This window comes from Globicephala melas, chromosome 1, assembly GCF_963455315.2.
Source record: "Globicephala melas chromosome 1, mGloMel1.2, whole genome shotgun sequence".
NCBI lineage: Eukaryota > Metazoa > Chordata > Mammalia > Artiodactyla > Delphinidae > Globicephala > Globicephala melas.
The window spans coordinates 59382976-59406008 of NC_083314.1; the positions used below are offsets into that span (position 1 = coordinate 59382976).

The window sequence follows — 23033 nt, forward strand, 5'->3', positions numbered from 1 at the left end:
CCACAGTATCCCTGATGAAAGTTCACTGGAAATTATCTGCCACAATGGACCATAGGGTTTTTATACCTTTTTCTGTACTCAGAGCTCTCTGTTCTCTCTGTCTCTATTTTGTAGGAACTTGGATGTTAACTACCATGAATTCCAATCCAAGAAGCAAAAAACTGTGGCTGAGATTCAGGGATGTTAAGTGTATCCGGGATTATAATGATGACTCATATGATATTATATACGAACCTTCAGGATCTACATCCATAACTACAAGGAAAATGCGTGAATCTTCAGAAATCAAAGATAAAAATAATGATGCTGACTATGATTACCAGAACACACTGGCTTTATCATTAGGAATCAGGTCATTCAGAAATTCATCATCAAAGCAGGAGGAAGATAAGTTCAATCTTACCGCCCTGGCTCTGGAGAACAACTCTGAATTCATTCCTCCAAGTACCAACAGAACTGTTGGTTCAAATTCTTCTTCCCCAGGTAACATTAGCAGGCTTATTGCCAATAACTTTGCACAACCTCTAAAAATTCTTCCTCACCCAGAAGCCACCACAGCTGGTCCACCGCTAGGACACACCAGCTTAGATAAGAACTCAGTTCTCAACCCTCCCACAGCAGAGCATTCCAGCCCTTATTCTGAAGACTCTATAGAAGATCCTCTATACTCAGATGTCACAGGGATAAGCCTGCTTCCATTTGGTACAGAAGAATTCAGAAATCAAGAACATGCTAAACGTAAAAGATTCAAGGCAGGAAGAGGCCGAGGAGCAAAGCATAGGTTCTCCCAGATGGAATTCCCAGCACATAAAACTGGTAGACATTTAAGCCAAGGCAACTCTTCTTCTTCCAGAATAGGGCCCTGGGAGAACCTTCCCAGTGATCTGTTACTCTTACAACAAAAGGATCCATCTAAGATTCTGAATGGGGAATGGCATTTGGTTTCTGAGAAAGGCAGTTATGACATAATCCAAGATGCTGATGAAGTTAAGGTTGTTAATAAGCTGCCAAACAGCCCCCAGAATGACTCAAGGACTTGGGGAGAAAACATCCCTTTTAAAGACAAGCATGGAAAGCAGAGTGGCCACCCAACGTTTTTTGTAACTAGACATAAACCTCTACAAGGAAGACGAGATGGAGGAAATAGTAGATTGAAGAAAGGCCTTTTTTTAATTAGGACACGAAGAAAGAAAAAGGAAGAGAAGCCTGCACACCATGTTCCTCTATCTCCAAGGAGTTTTCACCCTCTGAGAGTAGAGGCCAACACCCCATTTTCAGATGGGAGACATAATCATTCATTGTTACTCCACCCATCCAATGAAACATCTCTTCCCGCAGACCTCAATCAGACACTCCCCTCTATGAACCTTAGCCTCATGGCCTCACTTCCTGATGGTGATCAAAACCCCCCAAATGACACCAGTCAGACAAGCTCCCCTCCAGATCTTTATCAGACAGTGAGCCCAGAGGAACACTATCAAACATTCCCTATTCAAGACTCTGATCCAACGCACTCCACTACAGTCCCCAGTCACAGATCTCCTCTTCCAGAGCCCAGCCAGATACCCGACTATGACCTAAGAAACAAGGCCTTCCCTACTGATGTTAGTCAAACGTTCCCTTCCTTGGAACTTGAAGTCTGGCAGACAACTACCTCTCTAGACCTCGGTCAGCCATCCCTCTATCCAGATCTCAGCCGGACCACCCCTTCTCCAGACCCTGGACAGGAGACTCTCTCTCCAGACCTCAGCCAGACAACATTTTCCCCAGATCTTAGCCAGGAGACTCTCTCTCCAGACCTCGGCCAGATGGCCCTTTCCCCACACCCTGGCCAGGAGACTCTCTCTCCAGACCTCAGCCAGACAACATTTTCCCCAGACCTTGGCCAGGAGACTCTCTCTCCAGACCTCAGCCAGACAACATTTTCCCCAGACCTTAGCCGGGAGACTCTCTCTCCAGACCTCGGCCAGATGGCCCTTTCCCCACACCCTGGCCAGGAGACTCTCTCTCCAGACCTCAGCCAGACAACACTTTCCCCAGACCTCAGCCAGACCTTCTCTCCAGACCTCAGCCAGACAACATTTTCCCCAGACCTTGGCCAGGAGACTCTCTCTCCAGACCTCAGCCAGACAACATTTTCCCTAGACCTCAGCCAGACCTTCTCTCCAGACCTCAGCCAGACAACATTTTCCCCAGACCTTGGCCAGGAGACTCTCTCTCCAGACCTCAGCCAGACAACATTTTCCCTAGACCTCAGCCAGACCTTCTCTCCAGACCTCAGCCAGACAACATTTTCCCCAGACCTTGGCCAGGAGACTCTCTCTCCAGACCTCAGCCAGACAACATTTTCCCCAGACCTTAGCCGGGAGACTCTCTCTCCAGACCTCGGCCAGATGGCCCTTTCCCCACACCCTGGCCAGGAGACTCTCTCTCCAGACCTCAGCCAGACAACACTTTCCCCAGACCTTGGCCAGGAGACTCTCTCTCCAGACTTCAGCCAGACAACACTTTCCCCAGACCTTGGCCAGGAGACTCTCTCTCCAGACTTCAGCCAGACAACACTTTCCCCAGACCTCGGCCAGGAGACTCTCTCTCCAGACCTCAGCCAGACAACGCTTTCCCCAGACCTCGGCCAGGAGATTCTCTCTCCAGACCTCAGCCAGACAACACTTTCCCCAGACCTTGGCCAGGAGACTCTCTCTCCAGACCTCAGCCAGACAACACTTTCCCCAGATCTTAGCCAGGAGATTCTCTCTCCAGACCTCAGCCCGATGGCCCTTTCCCAGGACCTTGGCCAGGAGACTCTCTCTCCAGACCTCAGCCAGACAACACTTTCCCCAGACCTCGGCCAGGAGACTCTCTCTCCAGACCTCAGCCCAATGGCCCTTTCCCAGGACCTTGGCCAGGAGACTCTCTCTCCAGACCTCAGCCAGACAACCCTTTCTCCAGACCTTGGCCAGACAACACTTTCCCCAGATCTTGGCCAGACGACTCTTCCCCCAAACCTCAGTCAGATGCCACTTTCCCCAGACCTCAACCAGGCAACTCTCTCTCCAGACATCAGTCAGACATCCCTTCCTCTTGATCTCAGGCAGACATCACCTCCTCTAGATCTCAATCAGACATCCCACACTTCTGAATCTATTCAGTCATTGCCTCTCCCAGAACTTGGTCAGACTTTCCCTTATGCAGATCTTGGTCAGATGCCATCTCCTCCACCACATTCTCCACTAAATAACACTTTTATACCAAGAGAATTTAATCCACTGGTCATAGTAGGTCTCAGTAGAGATGATGGAGATTACATTGAAATTATTCCAAGGCAGAAGGAAGAGAGCAGTGAAGAAGACTATGGTGAATTTGATTTTGTGACCTATGATGACCCTTACCAAACTGATCTCAGGACAGACATCAACTCCTCCAGAAATCCTGACAACATTGCAGCATGGTACCTTCGCAGCAACAATGGAAACAGAAAAAATTATTACATTGCTGCTGAAGAACTATCCTGGGATTATTCAAAATTTGCACAAAGGTTTGGCCAGTTCTCTCCTTTTATATTCTCACTTTTCCACTACTGCTAAAAAAAAGTAATTACAGCAGTCTAAGGAGATGATTCTGGGCAAATTATACTAAGTGTAACTTATACTAAGTATCATTTAGTTTCCCTATTGCAACTTGGCCTATACTGTTTCCTTTGTCAATTCCAAGATTAGCTTCTCTACTTTAGGTGACATCTGGACAATATAAGAGCTATCACTCTAAGAAGTCTATGATATTTTGTAGTTAAATTAGCCCCCTCCTCTCTCTTCTTTTCTCATCACACATGTTCCTACCTCTCCTTGCTCCAATGCAGAGCCCAACCTATCCATAGCTATAGGCTAATCAATATGATTTCACTGAAGTTGGCTTCAAATCAAAATTTGTGATGTAGAAATCTCCTTTCGCAATTACTTATTTAACAAAAACATTTAAAATTGTTTACTGATCGATATAAAGTATATAGCATCTTGGTGAAGATTAATTCAAATTCCATAAGATTCCAGTAGCAGAGGCCAAGGGTACAAAGTAGCTTAGAAACAAAAAGCAAGTTTATACCCTCAACTGAGCCATTCATTACATAATGATTTATCTTGATTTAAACTTTTGTTTTAACTTGGTTTATAGACTCACTCAGTCAATAACTCTTTAATGAGTACTTATTCTCTCCTAGGCATTGTGCTAAGTGCTGAGACTATAAAAGAGAATATAAACACAGGACTCCTGCCCTGATGGAACTTATGTCTAGTTGGGCAGGAAGATATGAACCAAGTGCTCACATAAATAAGTGTAAAAATTAACCATGATAAAGACCAATAAGGAAAGGTGATATTTGGAGATATGAGAACTGGGGAGCCTGACTCTGGAGAAGCAGCATTTGAGCTGAGATCTGAAGATGAACAGGAGGTAGAGAGGGCAGAGCATTCTAGACAGAGAGAACAGCATGATGAAGGCCCTGAGGAAGGAGGAAGCCCTGAAGCTGAAGACCTGTGTAGCTGGAACTCAAGAAGAGGGTGGGTGCTAGGAAAGTGTTTGGCTAGCTCTGCAGAGATCAGATGCCACTAGGCTCTGTGAGCCCTGGGAAGAATTTTGATGTTTTTCAAAGAGCAATGAGAAACCCTTCAAAAGCTTTAAGCCATTCCTAGTTTACTGGAATGTGTCAGTTCCTTTCCCGAACCTTGTTACTTGCAGTCTTTTTAATGGAGGAGTTACACCAAGTGGCCCCCAAGATCTGCTGCAGCTCTAACATTTTAGGGTTCCAGCCACTCTTCAACCATAGAGTTGAAGGAGTTGATGCAATTTTGTAAGTGGCCTGACTTATAACAGAGAGTTTTTAAGGGAGCCACATGCATTTTTAAAAGATAATTTTTAATTTAATTTTGCTCAAGTGTGGAAAGCCATATTGGTCTGGGTTCTATATTCTGGGGTGACAATATAGAGAAAGGAGAGAAAGGGGGACAAGAAGCAACTACAGATCCTCAGGGATATCATGGGGACCATGTGTAAAGTGTCCAAATAGAGCCCACAGCTTTTACAAAAGCTAACTGTTACACTACTAAAGTTAAAACCCAAGTGCAACTAGAGTAAGCAAACACAATGCATGGCGTGACTTACAGAAATTATTTCATTAATCTGATGCCTGACATTTCCATGTTAGAATTCTGTTAGTTTAAGAGGCTTTCTCCCTTGACTTCCTATTTAGATGTAGCACCCATTACTATATGAGAATAAATAGTTTATCTAGGGATTTCTAAGCAAGTTACTTGAGGGAATAAGGTTTTCCAGAGTGTAAAGGGATGGAACTAGTTCCTTCAAAATCCTACGTCCCATTCCAGATATGCAACCCATTTTTATGGCAACGTTGTTTTGCTCCTCCCCACGTGTTCTGTGAGATTGTATGTTATGCTTAGAGTCTGGAAGAACGGGGTTAATCCGGTAGAAAGGCTAGAAGGAAGGCAGAATGGGATTCTCTGTGGATGGCTCAGGTCGTGTAACAAATACCATGAGACTGAGGGATGAGCTTTTGGCCTTTTTCCCAGACTCCTGGGAAATTTAAGAGTCAGTAGGAAAATATGATGTGCTCTAGCTCCAGACTGAGCTGGTGAACTACATGAGGAACACTATGATTTAGCAAAAGCAAATGTGGGAAGAGTGGCTACTTTCCGAGTATAAAACACTCATCCATCCAGTGACCTTTACAGGGGTGGCCCTCTCAATCAACTGACTCTTATCATCTGCCTGTCCTGGCACTGTCCCATCACGTGGCTTTGTCTGCTTTTGATATTAAAATCTGCTATGTTAATATATGATTATGTTTGTCATTCATTAATACATTAAATAAATATCTGCTTACTATGTGCCAGATAACTTGCTAGGCAATAGAAATAAAAATTATAAGCAAACGAGGCACAATCCCTAACCTCTTGGGGCTTTCACCCTAGTGGTAGAGTCAGATATCAATAGATAATCTCATGAATAAATGATATATAATTTGCTACATATACTATAGAAATATTATAAGAATACTACAGGGATTTACTATATATACTATAGTAGTAGTATAGAAATGTGAGGAATGCTAGAGATTTGACCCAGTCTAAAGGATCATAGGAGGAGGTACCAAGAAATGATATATGAGCTGGGAGTTGAAGGATATTTACTGGCTTGTGGTTTTAGTTATTTATATTTTAATTCATTTGTTCATCAAATATTTATCAAATATCTTCTCTATATACTATATTCAGAAACAGAGATAATTTCCTAAATTCCTGAATGGCCTTTAATTTGTTCTTTTAAGCAAATGCTATTATTATCATTTCAGTGAAGACATTGATGATGTTTCCAAGGACACCATATACAAGAAAGTAGTTTTTCGAAAGTACCTTGATAGCTCTTTTAACAAGCTTGATCCTCGGGGAGAGTATGAAGAGCATCTTGGCATACTTGGTCCTATCATTAGAGCTGAAGTGGATGATGTTATCCAAGTAAGTCATCTTATGAGCATTGCTAAGATCATCAGAGGAATTTCCACAAGCACCAGAAGGTTGTAGGGATGAAAGTGGCAAGAGAGCTATGGTGACTTATTTATTTTTCAAAATTAACAAATAACTACATTTCTTTTCAAAGACTGCTTACCAAGTAACTTGCCACTCTTCAAGGAAAAAAAAAAAAGATCTCATAATTTTATTTCTCCCTCTGCTAAGCTCCTGTTCATTCTATATGGGCCAATTCCATTTCTCCTAAGAAACTTTCTTTAATTCCCCCAACCTCTCCTAAACATTCAACTGAATTGCTTCTCCCAGGCATTCCCACCTAATCCCATTCATACTTTGTTTACAGCACCTTTTGTCTCCAGATTTTTAACTTGCATTCACATGTGCAATCTCTCTACACCAGTAGGTTGAAACCTTATTGTGAGTAAAACCCAAGCCTCATTCATTTTCAAATCTGTAGCACCTATCTTTATCATTTCTTTTGTAGATAATGTCAATACTTTTGCTTTGAGCCTAAAAACAAACGTGTTTTGGTGTTTCTGGAGTAAACTACTTAGGCCCTATCTCATAGGATGGTTGTAAAATTAGATGAAGTAATATATGAAAGTTACTTTGCGATTCTAAACATTCAATATATCTTAGGTTCAATTTAATAGCCATCCACTTTGACCCATAATGCTGACATTTTGGGGGCTTTATTAAACGTAAATACATTGGTGAACCATTCTTTTTTTTAGGTTCGTTTTAAAAACTTAGCATCCAGACCATATTCTCTTCATGCCCATGGGCTTTTCTATGAAAAATCATCAGAGGGAAAGACTTATGAAGATGACTCTCCTGAATGGTTTAATGAAGACAATGCTGTTCAGCCCAACAGCACTTATACATATGTATGGCACGCCACTGAGCGATCAGGGCCAGAAAATCCTGGCTCTGCCTGTCGGGCTTGGGCCTACTACTCGGCAGTGAACCCAGTAAGCATGGCCATCGAAAGTTTTTCTCATTTCCCCAAACTTATAACCTGAGTCCATCAAATGGAAGTGTCACAATTATTTCTTAGTAGATATCTGTCTTTCCATGAGGAATGTGTAAGGATCATGGTCAACAGTCGACAGCTACCGTAATCAGGGACTATCCATGCTGATCTTCAGATGACGGTGAGAAGCATTTGTTCAGTGGAAAGGAATGAGGAATACTTAAAAGGTTGGCCCTAGTTACAGTGACTACCTTTACAGAAGAAGATGTTTATCTGCAGTTTCCTTGAACAAGTATTAGCTTTCTTCTGCCTTTTTTTTTCTTTTTTAATAAAAGAACTACAAAATCAAGACTCCCTCATTTCGAGCATGGTAGAGAGCATAGACTTAGATTTCAATTCCTATCCTGTCACTGACTGTGTAGCCCTAGGAAAGTTACTTGAGCTCCCTCAGCCTCAGTTTCCAAAGTTAAAAATGAGATAACAGTATATAGCATACATAGTAGGCACTTGGTAATATTTGTTCAATAAATGAATTTATTTTTTACCATATAGGATTGTTGTCAGAATTAAATAAGATACTATAGGCAAAATATTTAACATAGTAGATGCTCAATAAATAGTATTTATAATAGTATCACTATTATTATCATCATTATTATCATTACTACCATGTCGAAACAAAGGATTAATCAGAGGAAGTGACTATGAGTATCACAGAATTAGATGATCAATATCCAGGCTTATTAAGCTATTCATTTATAATCTTCAAATTCAGAGCCTCTGAGAAGGTCTCCTCTTCAATATGATCAGTGATTGTCAGAAGGGCAAAGAAAATCTTGAGAAAGAGATAATACGTGCAATTTGCTCTTACTATCTTCCAGGAAAAAGATATCCATTCAGGCTTGATAGGACCCCTTCTGATCTGCCGAAAAGGAACACTTCATAAGGAGACCAACATGCCTGTGGACATGAGAGAATTTGTCCTACTTTTTATGGTCTTTGATGAAAAGAAGAGCTGGTACTATGAAAAGAAGCCCACGAGGTCTTGGAGCCGCACATCCTCAGAAGTAAAAAACTCCCATGAGTTTTATGGTATTTTCCTCTGACTTTGATCTAGTCTCTGAACCTAATCACTGGGTGATAGTGATTCCTGCCCATAGGTCTTCCCAAAATTAGACATGAGATGCTTCTGTGGAACCAGGAGCTCTAACTGACACCAGGTCCTTAAATGTCTACGAGGGCTGATGTAACCTGGCAGGTGACACTGCAGGTGAAAGAGAGGATACAAAATCTGAAATCTAAAAGATAGCTCACAAGGCTGCTGCAAAACCAACCCAAGCAAACCAACAAAAAAGCCAGTGTGCTTCGGTGGGTAACATAAATTGGAAAGGAATTAACATCATTCTGCAATTTAAACAGTTCATAAAACTGTTTCTTGATCTCTAAAGGATCAATTATTTATGTAGAAGTGATTACACGTACTTTCAAAATAAGAATGACTGTAATATTTGTAGCTCTCAGCAGTTCCCAGGTGGCACCCAAAGCATATGTGGAGAAAATGATATAGGAAACTGTGTAGCCAGCTAATGGAAGAAGAGGGCCAAGAGAGCATTTGGGTGGGAAGAGAGGGGAAAGCATATCTACTCTGAAGTCCATTCAGGAACTTTGTCTGTAAATTGGCAACCGAACTACAGTTTTAGAGAAAGGCAGAATTTAGGATTTGGTGAACAGCAGATAGAATGACTTAGGGATCAGAAGACAAATGAAGACCCTGTTTTCAGAGTTTGATAAATGGAGGTGATTTCTATGAGATTTCTGATCAGGAAGGTCCTGTGCTTTGGGTGATGGGTCAGTCATTCAGTGTAATAGGAAAGAAGAGGCTTCAGGGATAAAAAACAAAACAAAACAAAAACATTATAAGCAATATCCAGTTCACTGCCACCTCCTCTCCCCAGCCAGTCATCAAGGCTAAGTCGGTCTATGCTCCCTCTCCCACCCCATTTATACACTCAGGCTACCCTTTTTTAGCTTATTTTCCTCATTAAACTTCTGTAAGTGTGGAATACAATCTGATCTCACCTGCAAAAACACTTTGGCGTAGAGGAAATATGATTTACAATCTGCTCCAAAACCCCACCCTCTGGACTCTGCTTATCACACAAGGTTATGAAATTCTATTAAGCAGTCTAGAATAGAGTCAGTTGAGAGCTGCCCCACAGGCTCCAAGCAGAGCTTTCTTTTCTCTTCTCCTATAATCTCTAGGCCTTTCAGCCCAGGATGCTTGGTCTCATGGGTAAGAAGCACATCCTCTGAAAATCTCTCAACCTAGTGGAAAGTACAGACTGCAGAATCAGACAGGCCCATTTCGCAGCCATGCCGTTTACTTGCTGAGTACCCTCGAGGCCCTGCTTCCTGATTCTTCAAAGAAAGCGTAAAATGCATCCAGTATAGTTTGAGTTTTAAATGTATTGTCGTCTAAATCTCTGTAATTTGGTAATCTTCCACTGTAGAACTTATCAGGGTATTTGATAAGCAGACCACCTATGCCTGAGTGTGCACTGAGTAAATATGTGTTGGATTAGTAAACAAATGAACTTTATTCACTCAGCTCAATTTATCTAATGTTTACTGAGTGCCTACTCTGTTGAGCATCTTCACTTTTGTATCCTGATGTAATGGTTTAGCAATGCTGACCTAATAACCACTGGAGATACCTTTTACTTCTAGGAGATCTATTTCTTACATAGAAACTAAGATGAGGAGGTGAGGCTGGTGTTATGAGTATCTAGACAGGTGCTTTCATATCTGATATAATTTTAAGAGAGCCAAAATGATCTCAACTCTTCTCCCTCCAAAAATTCACTTGCCTGGTTCCTGAAATTCCACAGTAGTCCCTTTAACTTTAGAAGAATAAACAACAGCCACCACCACCACCAAAACTTCCCTCACTTCAGTCCCAATTAAGTACATGGTGGCATTAAGCTTTATCATTAAAATTTTGTATGCATTCATTTGTTAAGGTGATCAAGTTTATCAGATGCTTAAAACACACATATTTCAGTAAGGAGAGAGTTGATAAAGTCTGAGAACCCTAGACATCCAAGCTGGGAAGGGGGCAGAGGAGCAATCAGACAAACAAGAGAATAAACATGAATGTCTAACGCTGGTGGGTATAACAAAGATAAAGACCAACTTCCTGGGCTTCCCTGGTGGTGCAGTGGTTAAGAATTCACCTGCCAATGCAGGGGACACGGATTTGAGCCCTGGTCCGGGAAGATTCCTCATGCCGCGGAGCGACTAAGCCCATGCGCCACAACTACTGAGCCTGCTTGCCACAACTACTAAAGCTTGAGCGCCTAGAGCCCGAACTCTGCAACAAGAGAAGCCACTGCAATGAGAAGCCCACGCACCACAACGAAGAGTAGCCCCTGCTCGCCGCAACTAGAGAAAGCCCGCGTGCAGCAACGAAGACCCAACAATGAAGACCCAATGCAGCCAAAAATAAATAAATAAATACACTTTTTTTTCTTTTTAAAAAACCGACTTCCTAATTTTGCCTGGAACTATCTCTGAATTTAGGAGGCCTTAGAGTGATACACTGCATATCCCCTCACTTACCCTCTTTCCTCTAATGACTAGAGTTCACTTATCTGCCCACATTAGTCCTTACCCTTTTCGTAGCCTAGGAAAATTCATACTACAAATATAAAGAATAAACGGATAAAGCACAGAACAGGAAAAGTGTAAATCTGGGGGAAAGAGTGATAAACTGATTGGAAAGGGTACTCACCCACACTTCTGCAGTAGGCTGGTGTAGGAAGGAAAAGGTGGCTCTGTTTCAGCCTCTTACTGATATTATGACATATAGGGGGCCCCTTACTATGTCTGGGTGGGATTGGGCATGCAGAGTAATAAAGAAGATGGGTGGTGAGCGGAAGGCCTCATATTTCCTCTTTCCTGATGTTCACAGATTTTTGCCTGATTGCAACTCTCTGTCTTTTCAGCCATCAATGGGATGATCTACAACTTGCCTGGCCTGAGAATGTATGAGCAAGAGTGGGTGAGGTGGCACCTGCTGAACGTAGGCGGCTCCCAGGACATTCATGTGGTTCACTTTCATGGCCAGACCTTGCTGGAAAATGGCACTCAACAGCACCAGTTAGGGGTCTGGCCTCTTCTGCCTGGTAAAGATCTCGACAATGAAAAGAGGTCCCTGTGACAAAATGGCGAGAGCAGACAATCTTAGCGTCTGTAACTCTTCCTTATTCCCTCCTTGTGCATCTCCTTCCAAAGGGGTTAAAGCATGGGCTCTGGCATGGATCCTGGGCAAAGCCATATTCTAAACCTGCATGCAGAATACAGAAGAGTCAGCTAAATGTCTGCACTGTTTGTAGCACCACACAGACTAAATGTGCCCAGCTTTCTTCTACAGAGATGCTCTGTCTACTGCAGATTCTTCCAAGCCATGATGTGTCACGCAGGCCAGGTCTAAAGCAGATTCCAAAATGAATCCCACGAGGTTCAGGCAGCTAAAGCTTTCTGTTGGGCGGAGATCAGAAACTTACCAGGATTTCGGGGTTCTTGAATTCTACTCCTCAATCACCCTGATATCTTTGGGCAAGTGACTGTAGGAATCTGAATCTTAAACTGACTCATGAGGGGAAAAATATATTTTTAAATGATTATAAAAGCTAAAGAATAACAAAGGTATTTAAAGCTTTTCATATGCAAAATAATGATAAGGTTTAACAAACTACGATCATCAAAAAGGATTTTTACGTGCCAGTGAGTTGTTTGTAGGTGTGTATCGTAGGTGTGTGAGTGGAGGTGTAAGTGCTAGATGCCGTTGATCTTCAAACTGCAGTGGGCATAATACAAATTTACAAAGCTGGTTAAAACACAGATGCTAAGGAGAGATTTTGCTCTCAGAGATTTTGATCTGATAGAACTTGGGCAGGGGCCCAGGATTTTTAACATTTTTTTTGCATTTTTAACAAGCAGCCTACCTTCCATAAATGCCATCTGAGAAGCTAGTCAGGGCAGTCCTTTGACTTTGGGTGGGGAGGTTGCTGTGTGAATCAGCCTCAGATGTAGGCACCCAAGTCCAAACGAGCCCGATTTAGTTAAGGATGGGGTAAACAGGGTCCTTGTTTGTTTGAAACATGCCAGTTTCTCATTAACAAAGCTATAAAGACCCACTCTGTTAAAATCAGGGGCAGAAAGGATTAGGTCAAACTCACTCCTGACTTTTCACCAAGTGTTACCAGATCAGTCATCCTTTCCATGAGCCTGCGCGTGAGAAGCTGGGGTTCGCTGACCCACCTAAATCTTCATACCTAATATCTGCATTAGAGAGTAGAAGGCTGGAGGTCTTTTTTTAGCGTGTTTGAGGAGGATGACCATCAGCTATTACTTTTTACTCACAATCTAGGAAATGGTCACATATTATAGTCAGCAGAATTTAAGTATTAACTGTCGGTAGGTAATGTTAAATACCAGAATGGATAATCAGAGATTTCAGAAATCTCACTCTTTCAGTGATTTTCTGAAACAATTTTTGTACATCTCTCTCTAAAATGTAAACTTTATAGAAAAATTGAAACATGGGGGAAGGATGTTTTGTTTTAATTTTCTCAGATAAAAAAGAAAAACTAGAGAAATGAAGAGAGAGAAAGGAAACATGTACAGTATTTTTGAGGCCCAATGACATCATTCAAGGTTGCTTTGATAAGCTGTATTATATATGGGTTAACTTGTAACATTATATTTAGATAAATGAAAGTTTCTTTCTAGTAAGGGGTGTTGGAGATTTTTTTAAGTCCCAGGGCAATTTATTTTTAGTAAGTTTGTGTGTGTGATGTCATTGTTGTTTTGTTTTGATCTCTTTGTTACACCTGTAGTCCTGCCTAAAGAGAAATGGGTAACTCTTAAGTTATATTCTAAACCACTTGCAACTCAGGGATTTTAGGATTCTTTGGTAGTGGTCAACCAATGTTAACCTGTTAATCTTTGTGTATGCAATGTTGTCCTTTACTCTCTATTTTAGGTTCATTTAAAACTCTTGAAATGAAGGCATCAAAACCTGGCTGGTGGCTCCTAGACACAGAAGTTGGAGAAAACCAGAGAGCAGGGATGCAAACGCCATTTCTCATCATAGACAGAGGTATCATCCAAGAGCCACATTATTTTTTTTAGCAGGAGAGTGCCTGTCCCTAGAATATTACCAATTTTTAGATTGGAAATATTCAACTCTGAGAACTCTGACATAACAGAGGCATAATCTGTAGCAGTAATTTCTTTTATTCTGACCTATAGTCTGACTATACTGCAAACATCAGTTTTAAGCCAAATGGTTCAAACCAAAGGCATTCCCCTCATTTGAGGAACTAATATAAAGCATCCTCCTTCATGATTTGTGATCCATGGGGAAGTGAACATAAGAAATTCTCCAGACTCCCAGAGTAGAGGAGGGGAGAGAAACCAGGAATTCAACTGTGACCGAGATAGTCACTGAACTTGGCATTTCAGTATTCAAGAAACACAGTTTCCATCTGTCCATCCGTCTGTCCATCCAACCAGCCAGCCAGCCAGCAAGCCAGCATTTATTAAGCACCTGTTGTACCAAGCACTGTGTCAACATCCAGATAGTTCAGTGGCTAGTATTCCCTTCTTTGATCAGTATATAAATAACATTGTAACTTTCAGGTCAACTTTTGAGAACATAGTCTTATGAGGGATAGTACTTAATATTGTAAAATGGCTTATTTTAAGATACAAACAGATGGAAATCAATTTAAAAAGTATTTGCATTTCAGGATAAGTTGTTTTCCACTAGGGCATCACTAATTTTAATTTCTATGAAAGGACCAGTTCTTGCTAGTACATTTACGATTTTATGGTCAGACATATTTAAGTCAGTGCCACACAGGTAGGTGAAAACATCTAATTACTGACCCACTAGAGGTATAATCTACAGCCATAGAGATTTTACTTTATTATATATACTCTCTAAGCAAAAATTATTCATTGTTCTATTTTTTTGTAGACTGTAAAATGCCAATGGGACTAAGCACTGGTCTCATAGCTGATTCACAGATCAAGGCTTCTGAGTTTTGGGGTAAGTAGTAGCATCATAGCCTGTAAAAGGCACCTCCTACAATAGTGCTGTATACGGCCCGCAAAACTGTACATGACAACGCTGCCTATTGAATCCATGGGCCATTGCTCCTCTCTAGGCTTTTCTCTACCACAACATAGTAAAACAGCAGTAAAATCTCTAATTACTGACCCACTAGAGGTATAATCTCTAGCTGTGGAAATTTTACTTTGTTATATGTATCTTCTAAGCAGAAATTACTCATTACTCTGTTTTGTAGAATGTAAGATGTCAATGGAACTAACCCGTGAAATATTCTAGCCAGATTCACAGGGTCTTATAGGCCAGGTATTACAATCCCCATTAATAGAGCCCTTTGCTGCATCAACCATGCATCTGTTCAAGAAACTTTTTGTTCACCCACTGTGCATCAGGAACTCCTCCTAAGTTTCCTCTCTCTGCCTCAAACTCTTCCCAACATCAGAAGGTCAATTGTAAGGGATCATGAGGCTCCCATAAATTCCTCCCATGTCTTTCTATTAGGCAGGCACACTAGGCAGAAACCGTACCAACATAACTGAGAAAAAATAAATGTGACCTATATACAGTAAAGGGGGTGGGTGGTAGTTGACAGCTGTCCAAGCACAGGCCCGAAACCAAGATTTCATAATCAGGGACTGACTTAGTAGCTGAGGCCCGTGTCAATGACCTGGTCTCCTAATTGCAACAGAAGTTCCTTGAGGAATCTGGTTTTCCACTGGGACTAAACTCACTTGAGAAATTGCTAGATGTTTTTTTTTTTTTTTTAATTCAGAATAAATTTTTTTCTTCCTTTGGATTTAGGTTATTGGGAACCCAAATTAGCAAGACTAAACAATGGTGGATCATATAACGCTTGGATCGCAGAAAAACTTGCAGTAGAATTTAACCCTAAACCTTGGATCCAGGTATATCTTATTAACCTGATATATTAACCTGATAATATTTACTGCTACTGTTAATAGTAAAAATGTGGGGGTTTTGTTTTTGTTTTTGTTTTCTGGCAGCGCTACACAGATTGTGGGATATTAGTTCCCTGACCAGGGATTGAACCCAGGCCCTCAGTAATGCAAGTGCAGTGTCTTAACCACTGGTCTGCCAGGGGATTCCCTGTAATAATAAAAATGACAGTGATTTAATAATTTCTTCTTGTTGTTCTTGCAATGTTGTTAGGGGAAATGACAATTACTAGGTGCTAGGCACCATTCTAAGTACTTTACATACTCAAAATGAACCCTATGAGGTTATTTCTAGTAATATCCCATTTTACAGATAAAAAAAAACCTAATGCACAGAGGGATTAACTAACTTCCCAATGTCACATACACTAGGGAGTGGTTGAGTTTGGATTCAAGTTCAGGTACCCTGTGCTCAAATACGGATTGCCCCTAGCCATTTTATTAGTTTGTTAGGTGTTGGTTCTTTTTTTCTAAAGAAGGTTAGTTGTACAATGAATTAAGGCAGTGTGTGACTTGTTGACAAGGATGCTTCTGCTTAATGGCTTTTCTATATTGCAGGTAGACATGCAAAGGGAAGTCCTGTTCACAGGGATCCAGACCCAAGGTGCCAAACACTACCTGAAGTCTTACTACACCACCGAGTTCTTTGTGGCTTACAGCTCTGACCGGACAAACTGGCGGATCTTCAAAGGAAACAGCACTAGGAACGTGATGGTCTGTGTGCACTGTTGTTTCTTCCCGAGCCTAGGGTTATTATATCTTTTTAAAAAATACCTTTCTGGGTGTTATAAATACAAACGGCTTTCTTAGTGTCTTATGGAGGAAAGTGGTAAAATGAGGTGTATATATGTATTACAAATTAAAGGGATAAGCTTGACTTCTGAAATTCCAAAACTTCATAAAACTTGAAAAAAAAATCTCTTTATAATCAAACTAAATACCCAGACTTCTCAGATTGGCAGGTGATATGCAGTACAGTAGAATATCTGGTCTTGTGCCTTAAAGAGCTCATGCTAAAAATGGGCCACCAAGAGTTGATTTTACTAACTCTTACATTTTATTTTGTTCTCTATTTCAGTGTAACTGAAGGAAATAATAGTGTTAATACCAGTAATGCTCTGAGGCAGTGTGATTCTCACATTTTTTTTTTGCTGCCATGCCTGAGGAGTGACTTTCCCCTGTTGGATCGTCCAGGGGCTCAGCCTGTTTATTCCCAATGACCCAATTATACCAGTCCTAATTCTTCCCCTTCTCCCTCACCCGCCTCTTCAAAGAAAGCTATCTGAATGCAAGGAGTCAGTCCACCATTATTACACTGATAACCTTGAATCATTTTCATTTTTTCTGTAAATCATTTACTATGTTACTATCTTCTATGTTATCATTTAGTTATTTCTAATAATAAATTATTTGCACTATACCTTAGAATAGATCATGAAAATCTTAAATTATGGTTCTTACCAATCAGTATTGGCGACAGTACACAAATTACAGTTAAAGTCCATAGTTTAAAGATTTTTGCATCTATGTTCATGAGGGATATTTGTGTGTAGTTTTATTTGTTTATACTGTCCTTTTTGTTTTAATATCAGAGTAATACTAGCTTCATAAAATAAATTAGGTAGTGTGCTCTTCTATTCTGTTTTCTGGAAGAGATAATCTAGTATTGGTGTTAATTCTTTAAACATTTGGTATAATTCACCAGCAAAACCAGGTGGACCTGGAGATTTGTTTTCTGGGAATTTAAAAATTACAAATTCAATTTCTTTAATAGTTACAGGCTCTTCAAATTACCTATTTCATATGGGGTGAATTTGGATAGTTTGTGTTTTTTCAGTCAATTGGTCCATTTCCTCTAAGTTGTTAAATTTATGTGTAAGAGTTGTTTGTAGTATTCTCTTATTATCCTTTTGATGTCTGCAGGGTCTGTAGTGATATTGCCTATTTCATTTATGATATTGGTAATTTGCATCTCTTCTCTTTTTGCTTTGTCAGTCTTGCTAGAGATTTGCCAATTTTTAAAGATCTTTTCGAATAACTGGCCCTTTGTTTCACTGCCGTTATCTATTGCTTTTCTGTTTTCAATATTCCTGATATCCGCTCTTTTGTTTTAGTTGGCTCTTCCTGACACTGTTCTGGCAGGGAAATGGGATGGGGCACAGCCTCTTTACAGCCAGGTAGAGGTCAAAGTCCATTCCCTACGTGGCCTCCTCTGTTGACACCTGAGCTGGGACCCCTTCTCTTTGCTGCTGGTGGGGGATGGGATGGTATCCACTGACACTGCAGGAGTGGGAGCCTTATTAGAAGCTGGAAGAGATGAAGATCCTGGGTCTCTATTTGGCTTTCTCTGACACAACCCCAGTCAGGGTGTTGGGGTGCCTCCTTACAGTCTCATGAGCATGGAAATCTAGGCTCCCCAGTTGGCCTTCGCTGCTGTGGGTAGGGAAGGGGACACAGTGTTTTCTATTCTATGATGTTTGGCTTGAAGTAGAATAATTGTTATCTAAAAGTTTTCTGTCTCGTTAGACTGCTCTTTTCTGGTCCTGAGGCTAGAGAAAGAAGGCTTTTGCTGGCTTTTTTTTTTTTTTTGTCTGCACCTATTCGTGTTTCCTGGTTCCTGGCTTCTTTACATATAAGTCTGTATATGCAGTAAAAAGAAAACCCAGGGAACTCACCACTGTGTTGTTCCTTGGGTCCTGAGAACCCTAGCCAGTCTGCCTTTTCTCCACCTTTCAGAGTCTTTTTATGTTTTCAGTTGTGCTTATACCATCTTCCTGAAGTGGAAGTATTCCCAGGTATCTTTTAAGACCAAATTAATTTGATTCGGGCTACATGAAAACTTAATATTACCATATTAAATTGGATGAAAATTTTATTATAAAATCACCTTATAGAGAATTGTTATATAACTAAATTTTCCTCTCTTCCTCTAGTATTTTCATGGCAATTCGGATGCCTCTACAATAAAAGAGAATCAGTTTGACCCACCGGTTGTGGCTAGATATATTAGAATCTCTCCAACTAACTCCTATAACAAACCTGCCCTTCGATTGGAGCTGCAAGGTTGCGAGGTTAACGGTAAGGAACACAGATGCATTGTTTTCTAGCTGCCACTCAGAAAATCAAGATTTGGGGGGTATGGGAGAATGGGTAGAATTTTTAGTTCTCTTCACTTAGGCTCCTAGAAAATCCTTTGTGAAACAGAGGTTCCACTCAGGTAAACTCTCATTGTGATCTAGACTGAGACTGGTTCTGCCAGCCGGAGGGCAGGCTCTCTGAAGAACTCCTGGATCATATGGTTACTGCCTTGACCCTCGAAAGAAGGGCCCTAGCGAAGAACGACCTCCATCAGCCCATTTTCAATAAGAACTGAGAGTCAAACTAGGTCTGACTCTTCCAAAGTCTTCCAGCCAGGTCACTCAGACTTTAAAGTAATAAAAGTATCTAGCAACATTACTGGCATATATTAGGTGTTCAGTGAATGTTTTTGAAATATACATCTGCCTCCCAACTTCCTGAAACCTTCCTTGAACTCTGTATTCTGTTTCACACTCTATGTAGGTATCCAAGCCTTTTCTATGTAAGCTTCTATTTTTCAGGGGATGTAATGTGACCTGTGGTATAAATAAATCTAGATAATCATAAATGGCCATAATAAAATTCTACTCTATATAACAAGATGCTTAAGGATTTTATCAACTCTTCTTCTTCTCTGACTCTTAAAGTGGTGCTTTCCAAATTTTTTCACTTCAAAGCACATATAAAATATAATACCTGTCTCACAGTCTGGGGTAAAAGGATGAAGCAATCCACCCTGGGCTTAGCTGATCTAGGCACCACCTAGCTGCTCAAGGGCTGAGGGGGGAGGGAGATCAATATACAGGCACACCTGTCCAGCAAAAATATTCTTCAACAAGGAAGGCAAAATAAAGACATATTTATACAATATATATGTATATACGTGTGTGTATATATATATATACACACACACACATACAGGCACACCTAAAACTTGCTGTGGCACATCTGTTGGGGAGCTACAGTGCCTTCTCTCAGGGTAGAAGGAAGAAACCATGGCTTACAGTGGAGAAAGCTGAACCTTGGAATAAGTTTCTTATCAGCTGATAAGAAACTTGTAAGCAGATAACAGTACAATAAACTCTTGATATTCATGAGGGACATGGAAATGGGCATTTTTGCCAATGTTCAGATAGCAATGCTATGTAACATCTTCCACATAAAATGCAAATTTGGGGGATTTCTCTGGCAGTCCAGTGGTTAAGACTTCGCCTTCCAACGCAGGGGGTGCATGTTCGATCCCTGGTGGGGAGTTAAGATCCCACATGCCTCATAGCCAAAAAACCAAAACATTAAACAGAAGCAGTATTGTAACAAATTCAGTAAAGACTTTAAAAATGGTCCACATCAGAAAAAAATTGCAAATTTTGATCAGGCAGGAAAACCTAAAACAGCTCTATAAGTCATTATCGTTTTTCTTTCCATATGGTGTGCGATGTAACTGGTAGTTTGTTCAGGTCATAGAGTCAAGCTACCCTAAAATGTGACATTCAACAATGTTAGTCTATTTAAAACCTCTATTTTCTATACAAGAAGTATTACTTTCTAAGATCTCTTCACTTTCTTGATGTTTATATAATTAGTATTAGCAGTAAGCTTTCTTCTCTGAAGCCTTTTTTTCATGAAGAAAGTAAGGTATCACTTCAAGAAAATGTCTGCATGATTTGCTAGCAAGAACAAAGTGTCACAAAGATGATGATGATGGGCAGTCAGCCGGGCTCACTCACTAGATATGTTTCTTACACTCACAGATCAGCTTTGTTGCCTGTGACATTCAAATTCATGCCTTGGCAAAATTCTGAAGGGTGTATCCCATGCATCACCCTCAAAGGGTTGGAAATAAAATATTAAATGTGACTACCAAGGTCCCCTATAACTTCTTCTTTGTAGCTTTTGTTGGAAGAAATAGAGTATGTTTTTATACACATAGATACTTTAGGAGTATTGTCTACCTCAAAGCAAAGAGCAAAGTTTCCATGACTCACTGAAGGAGGGAAATGAGTTTAGATGTTTAGAACATGGTATTTGATGTCAGACTGCCTGGGCTCAAAGCTAGTTTCTGATTCTTCTAGCAGTATTATTTTAGTCAAGTTACTTTTTCTTGCTGTGCTTTTGTTTTCTCGTTCGTAAAATGGAGATATTTAAGAGCATTAAGTAATACATGTGAAGCCTGAAAACAGGGTTTAGCACTTGGACAATAAATGTTCATTGCTGTGATGGTTGTTTTTGTCATTACTTAGCAGTAATATTATTTCTTGTCTCCTCTGAAGTACAAAATGCCATGCAAGGAATATCATGGTATATAATTAATCACGTTACTTTTTTCTTGACAGGATGCTCCACACCGCTGGGTATGGAAAGTGGAAAGATAGAAAACAAGCAAATCACAGCTTCCTCAATTAAAAACTCTTGGTGGGGAGATTACTGGGAACCCTTCCTTGCCCGCCTTAATGCCCAGGGCCGTGTGAATGCCTGGCAAGCCAAGGTGAAATGTCCCCCGCAAATGGAATTCTCTCAGCCTTTCAGAAGAAAGCATAGGCCCTCACTACAGGGAACATGGGGGCCCTGGGAAGCCAGAGTATCATCTCCTGCTTCTGCAGATTATGATCCTAGGTCTGAGAACTAGGCTGTGTGCTGTCTTGATAGCTTTAGCTCGAACTTTGGCTCGGAGAGAAGTTATCATCTCTGTGGTCTTGATTTAGACTAGGGGTGGGCAAAATTTTTCTGCAAAGGGCCAGATAATATTTTAGCCTTTGTGAGACATACATTCTCTGTCATAACTACTCAACTCTGCCACTGTTGCAGGGAAGCAGCCGTCAAGAATATGTAAATGCATGAACATGGCTATATTCCAATAAAACCTTATTTACAAAAGCAGGCAGTAGGCCAGGTTTGGCCTTGGGCTGTAGTTTGCCAACTCCTGATCGAGACAACTTCCATTAGGGATAAATGACTTAGATTTGCAACATCTTGTCTTCTTTTTGCTCTCTCCAGAATTTAGCAATATTTTTCATTTTCTTAAGAGTGTCATTTAAATTGTTTTGTTCTCATTTTCTCAGAACTTTGTAACATTCCTTTTGATAATTGGCAGCCTGATAAGATGCTGCAAAACCAGGTTTATAAATATGTGATCTAAGTTTTGTAAACATCTCGCAGAGAGTTATATTGCCCTTGATATTAGCCCACTGAGTAATTAAGGTAACTTTTAGTTCTAGGGTAACTATTAATAATTGACTCATATTTATTTCATTCTTCGACTGACCTGAAAAATCTGAATGGCATCAGAAATCAGAACAGTCCAGTCAATCAACTCAATCCAGGTTCCCTATTTTCTGTCCTCCTAACTCCCTCCCTTAAGGAAGCTACACTCCAATTCCCTGGACTCTGTATAGAATCCCACGTCCTAATCTTAAATCAAGCCACCAGATAAAGGAGGAGGGAATGGTGTGATGCAAGGGGAGCAAATAGAAGAGACTATCTGGGCCCAATACAGAGAGTCTTGGGCAACTATGTCTGTGCCTTGAGACTCATTTCTGGATCATCACAGAATCACAGAATGTTAGAAAGGCAAAGCGTTTTACAAAGCATCTGGTCCATATTTTCCTTTTAAGTCCAAACGCAAAAGAGGTTAAATAATTTTAGCTTAGCCTGGTGGCAGAATCAGGAATCCCACTCTCCGGATAGACAGATCTATGTTCCTTGCACCATTTGAAGCAACCCAGGCACCCCATTTTGCAATTTTGCAAAGGGGGGAACTGAGACCCACAGAAGTTAAAGTAATAATGTTGTGTAATATTATATTGATTTAATTTCTATAATATAAATAAAATAAAATAAATATAACTAAAATAAAGGGACTTCCCTGGCGTTCCAGTGGTTAGGACTCTGCTTCCACTGCCAGTGGCCTGGGTTTGATCCCTGGTGGGGGAATTAAGATCTTCAAGCCATGCAGCACGGCCCCCAAAAAAAAGTTAGAGAGAGGGTATCAACCAATTCTTTCCCAGATGCCCCTTTAGACCTGTTCATGGTGTAACCTTGTCATCCCACCCTCCATTTTACAGCCTTTTAAAAAATTTTGCCCTCTCTATAATTTGCTCTTAGTTTTGTGATATAGTAAAGGCTGCAAAGATAAAAGTCTAATTTTAATTTTTAAAGCTGTCATTTTAAATCTGGAATTTTAGGTCAAAACTATTTGTTTCACTTAACCTTCAATAGTATGAAATGTCATGTACAGGGTTTCTTTAGAGAGGTGGAAAATCTAAGCCAGACATATGCAGGTATGCACGCAGACTGAAGTGTCTCTGCCTCTTCGATGCCTCCAAAAAAAATGTACACTTACAAAGCTCCCCTAG

General features: G+C 40.6%; 1 protein-coding gene across 3 annotated transcripts in view; it reads left to right on the forward strand.

The window, feature by feature from the left end:
* F5 (coagulation factor V) overlaps positions 1-23033 on the forward strand; it is an 84829-nt gene that overhangs the window by 58532 nt on the left and 3264 nt on the right. Inside the window, exons 13-23 of one of the 3 annotated variants that reach the window (XM_060296622.1) lie at positions 115-3535; positions 6362-6524; positions 7271-7507; positions 8391-8601; positions 11514-11693; positions 13556-13672; positions 14555-14626; positions 15449-15552; positions 16162-16317; positions 18537-18681; positions 21015-21166. In XM_060296622.1, coding sequence (XP_060152605.1) covers positions 115-3535; positions 6362-6524; positions 7271-7507; positions 8391-8601; positions 11514-11693; positions 13556-13672; positions 14555-14626; positions 15449-15552; positions 16162-16317; positions 18537-18681; positions 21015-21166 — 4958 coding nt within the window. Of the gene's footprint in view, positions 1-114; positions 3536-6361; positions 6525-7270; positions 7508-8390; positions 8602-11513; positions 11694-13555; positions 13673-14554; positions 14627-15448; positions 15553-16161; positions 16318-18536; positions 18682-21014; positions 21167-23033 lie in introns of those variants that run through there. The other 2 variants (XM_060296629.1, XM_060296636.1) reach the window with 2 other exon arrangements.